Raw genomic sequence first — 3,652 nt, forward strand, 5'->3', positions numbered from 1 at the left:
ATAATAGAAAATCATGAAAAAAGATTCTGTTCTGTGCTAAGTCTTCTTTATGAGAAACTGAGTGTTGATAAAGCAAAAATAGAAAGTGCGAATGAAATTAGAAATCTATTAGATGTTTGTTCAGGACGAACACAGTTTTCACAAAATGTCCAGCAAGATGCACAGGAATTCTTGATGTACATTCTTTTGGTACTTGAAGATGAAGGGGTAGAAATAGAAAATATGTTTGGTCTGTCTTATAAATGGGAACATAGTTGTGAAAACTGTTTCCACACATGCAGCTCTAATGTTGATTCAGAAAGGTTTATCTATTTAACATTGCCAGAGACTAAATCAGTGACTTTTAGTAAATTAGTTAAAGATGCCAATCACAACATGGAATGTTCGAAATGTAAATCAGACATGTTTTCAACGTTATTTTTAAAGAATTATGGACAGTATGTAATTTTAATGATGCAACGTTGTAGAGCTGATGGAACAAAATTGGACACTTTAATAAAGAAATTTACAGGACAGCAATGATCAATTTCTGGCAAAACTTTTGTAACAGTTGCAATAATTTTCCATGATGGGCCTTTTGTAACTTCTGGTCATTACAAAGTTTTTCTTAAATGTGAAAAAGGCTGGACACTGTGTAATGATTTTGAATTGGTTTTCAAGCAACGTTTGCCTTTTGATTTAGCAAATTCCTATTTAATTTTTCTGAAACCAAAATTTTAGAAAGAAATTGCAACATCTGTCGAAAACATTATTACCATTTAATTGGATTACCATCGGAAATGTCATCAAAAATTATTATAAAAAATTACCATTTGGCCTTACGGAAAGGTAATAATTTGCATTGTGGACTTCTTTGACACAAATTATTTTGGTGATTATGCTTATGCAACAGAATTTTCGGACGATATTTACTGAAATTAGTGATTGTTCTTACGTGAGGTTTATATTACGGTATGTTTTAATGAGAAGAGATTCTGGGCTTTTTTTAAACAATCTTTCTGATTGTTTTTTTTTTTGCCCGCTGTTAAGTGATGAATGCAATTGCTTTTACGATTTACAGTAAAATGCAATATATTCTGAAAACATCAAAAAAAGGGCAAAAATATGTTTGATGAAAAATGAAAATATGTGCACTGTATTCTAAAAAGTATTGTTAAATATTAATACATTTTTCTTTTTTTACAGATTGAGAAAGGAAAAATATAAAAATAAACTTCTTTACATCAAGTAAAATAAATCATTTATTTTTCTTTTAGTTATTTTCTTTGTCAGGTAAGTGTGAAATTTCAGGAATTATCACACATTTACTTTAATGCTCACTTTTTGTCACTACTCTTCTCTATGCTTTTTTCATTTCTGTAGTAGTCCCTCATGGACCTTGTAGGTTGATTAAATTTTTGGGGTTTTAAAAAAAAAAAAAAAAAAAAAAAATGCGCGTACGGTAAAAAATAATAAAAAAATAAAGTCATTTAAAAAATTTTAAAAAAAGTTCAGAAGTAAGGTTGGCTCTTAAAAGAACCGTTGTGTTCATAAAGGGAAAGAGGAAAGAAAGAATGGGAATACTAACAAGGACCACAGATGTGCTGGTCTATCCTATTGTTTATGAGGGAAACACTGGTCTCCGCATGAACAATTAGGCCATGACATCTTGTGCACCTCATTGTAACCCTCCCAAAACGAGGGTTTATATCCAGAGGACCAGAAAAGGGTGATGCTCCCACCGCAGAGGAAGTGCTCGGCTGAGCTGCCGAAGAAGTACTCGGCTGAGCATCTGCAGGTGTGCTTGGGTGACTTACTAGAGATGTTTCTCCAGTATGTCTAGCATAAGTCCTGGGATGTTTATCCTTAATGTGTCTAACCATAGAGTGATTTCCGAAGGAATACTTCTTCCTAGGATTCCCTCTAGATAAGACACGCTCAGAAAGTGAGCAGGTGACTAAAGGAGCATTTACCTTTTTCTGCCCCTCTGGATAGGTGAAATATTCCCATACAAAAGAAGTCTTTTGTTTCCTCCTTCTCCAACTTTAGAGAAATATTTTTATGGTAGAATGCAGTTTTAATCCGCAGTACACAAGAGGTTGGTATTTGAAAACACAAAACACAAATACTGATTCAAATATCGATTCAACAATATGCCAGAGTTGTACACAGGTCCTAAATTGCATTGAGTACACACAATGATGAATGGGCTAAAGTAATTAACTTTTTATCTTCCGACTTTGCCTAGTCTGTAATCTGTTTTGGGGTCTGCAATTACTGCTTGAACAGCTACAATAGCTTCATTAATTTTTGTTTGGAGATCTCGAAGCTCTTCAATGTGGAGTAATCGAAGAATTTGAGCAGCTTCATTAAGAACAGCATCTCCTGTATCAAAGCCAAGAACATGCTTTTCTAATGCAATAGGCATGCCCTCTTTGGACTGATTTGCCTTTGTCACAGCTTCCGGACTCAGACGTTCATGTACAAGGATTCGAATTGCCTTCAACATCATCAAGTAGTCATCATGGCGCTGAATCTGCAGTAGATTAGCCAAGGCCATCACACCCGCCTTGAAGTCAGGATTAGCAACATCTAGATTTAGGAGTGGCTCCACAGTTTTTGGTGCATTGTCAGCATTAGCAGGTGTGGCGTTCTTGTATTTATCAGCATTATCACCATACTCTAGTCGAACTGCCAAGCCAAGAAGCCAGTCAATGGATTCCTGCCGCTCCTGCACCTTGAAAGGACAATTCACATCCTTTAGATACTTTTCATAATGACTGGGCCATTCACTACTGTTTATGTTTCGCAAATTTCCTCGTTCTTCAATCTTATAGTGCCTGATTTTCTGATCTTCGAGCCAGACTAAGAAGTTTCTAAATTCAGTTTCATCTTTGCAGTTGAACCCTGATGGGTTGTGGTAATCCAAAGCCTGGAGCTTTCGGCGAAACATGGTCGTACATAAGCGACCGGTTTACTGGAATCACCGGCTGCAGACGCTAACAACGGAGAGCCTGGTGGTTTGACACACGTTGGTGGCTCGGTGCCTCTACATAGAAAGAGAAGCTTCTCTCTCTGATGATGCTGCTACCTGGCTCACTCTCAGAAGAGGACTGCTGTTCTGCCATCGTATCACAAAGACAACTCAGCTCCTTCTCCTAAGGGATCACAAGCAGAAATGAGGGGAATGGGTGTGGTGTAGGAGAGTTCTAGAACTGAAAGTAGTTTAAACCAATCAAAAGTGCTGTTTCTTGATCACATGACCAACCGTGCGTGTACGTTACGCTTACGGAGCGCTTACGGAGCGCTTACGGTAAAAGTACATATGCGCGTATAAAAGACACGCGCATGCGCATAACAGGCACGCTCCAACACTTCCGCGTAACGTGCGCGTGTAACGTATGCGCTTACGCGTCGCGTACGCAGTACGGACGTCTACGTAAATTGCGTAACCATACGCAAACAGAGTAGAAATATTACGTACATAAAGCAAAACGTGCGCTTACGGTAAGCTTACCGTACGCGCACGTAAAAAAAAAAAAAAAGGAATAAAAGATTCACTATGTTATACTACTATATCTTACCTGTTTGGTTAAAAAAATGGTGAAAAATTATATATTGCAGAATTTTTAAAATTTTACCATAGTGTTTAAAGAGAATATAAAGTAAAAAA

The 3,652-nt window shown here is 36.9% G+C and overlaps 1 protein-coding gene across 1 annotated transcript; it reads right to left on the minus strand.

Annotated features, from left to right (window-relative positions):
- Positions 1 to 2,030: 2,030 nt before the first annotated feature.
- LOC146855622 (tRNA-splicing ligase complex subunit RTRAF) lies at positions 2,031 to 3,041 on the minus strand. Its single transcript, XM_085653465.1, has one exon. The coding sequence runs from the start codon at positions 2,930 to 2,932 to the stop codon at positions 2,207 to 2,209; it is 726 nt and encodes a 241-aa protein (XP_085509591.1). The 5' UTR covers positions 2,933 to 3,041; the 3' UTR covers positions 2,031 to 2,206.
- Positions 3,042 to 3,652: the final 611 nt, after the last annotated feature.

Source organism: Triturus cristatus, chromosome 4_1 (genome assembly GCF_964204655.1).
Source record: "Triturus cristatus chromosome 4_1, aTriCri1.1, whole genome shotgun sequence".
Taxonomy (NCBI): domain Eukaryota; kingdom Metazoa; phylum Chordata; class Amphibia; order Caudata; family Salamandridae; genus Triturus; species Triturus cristatus.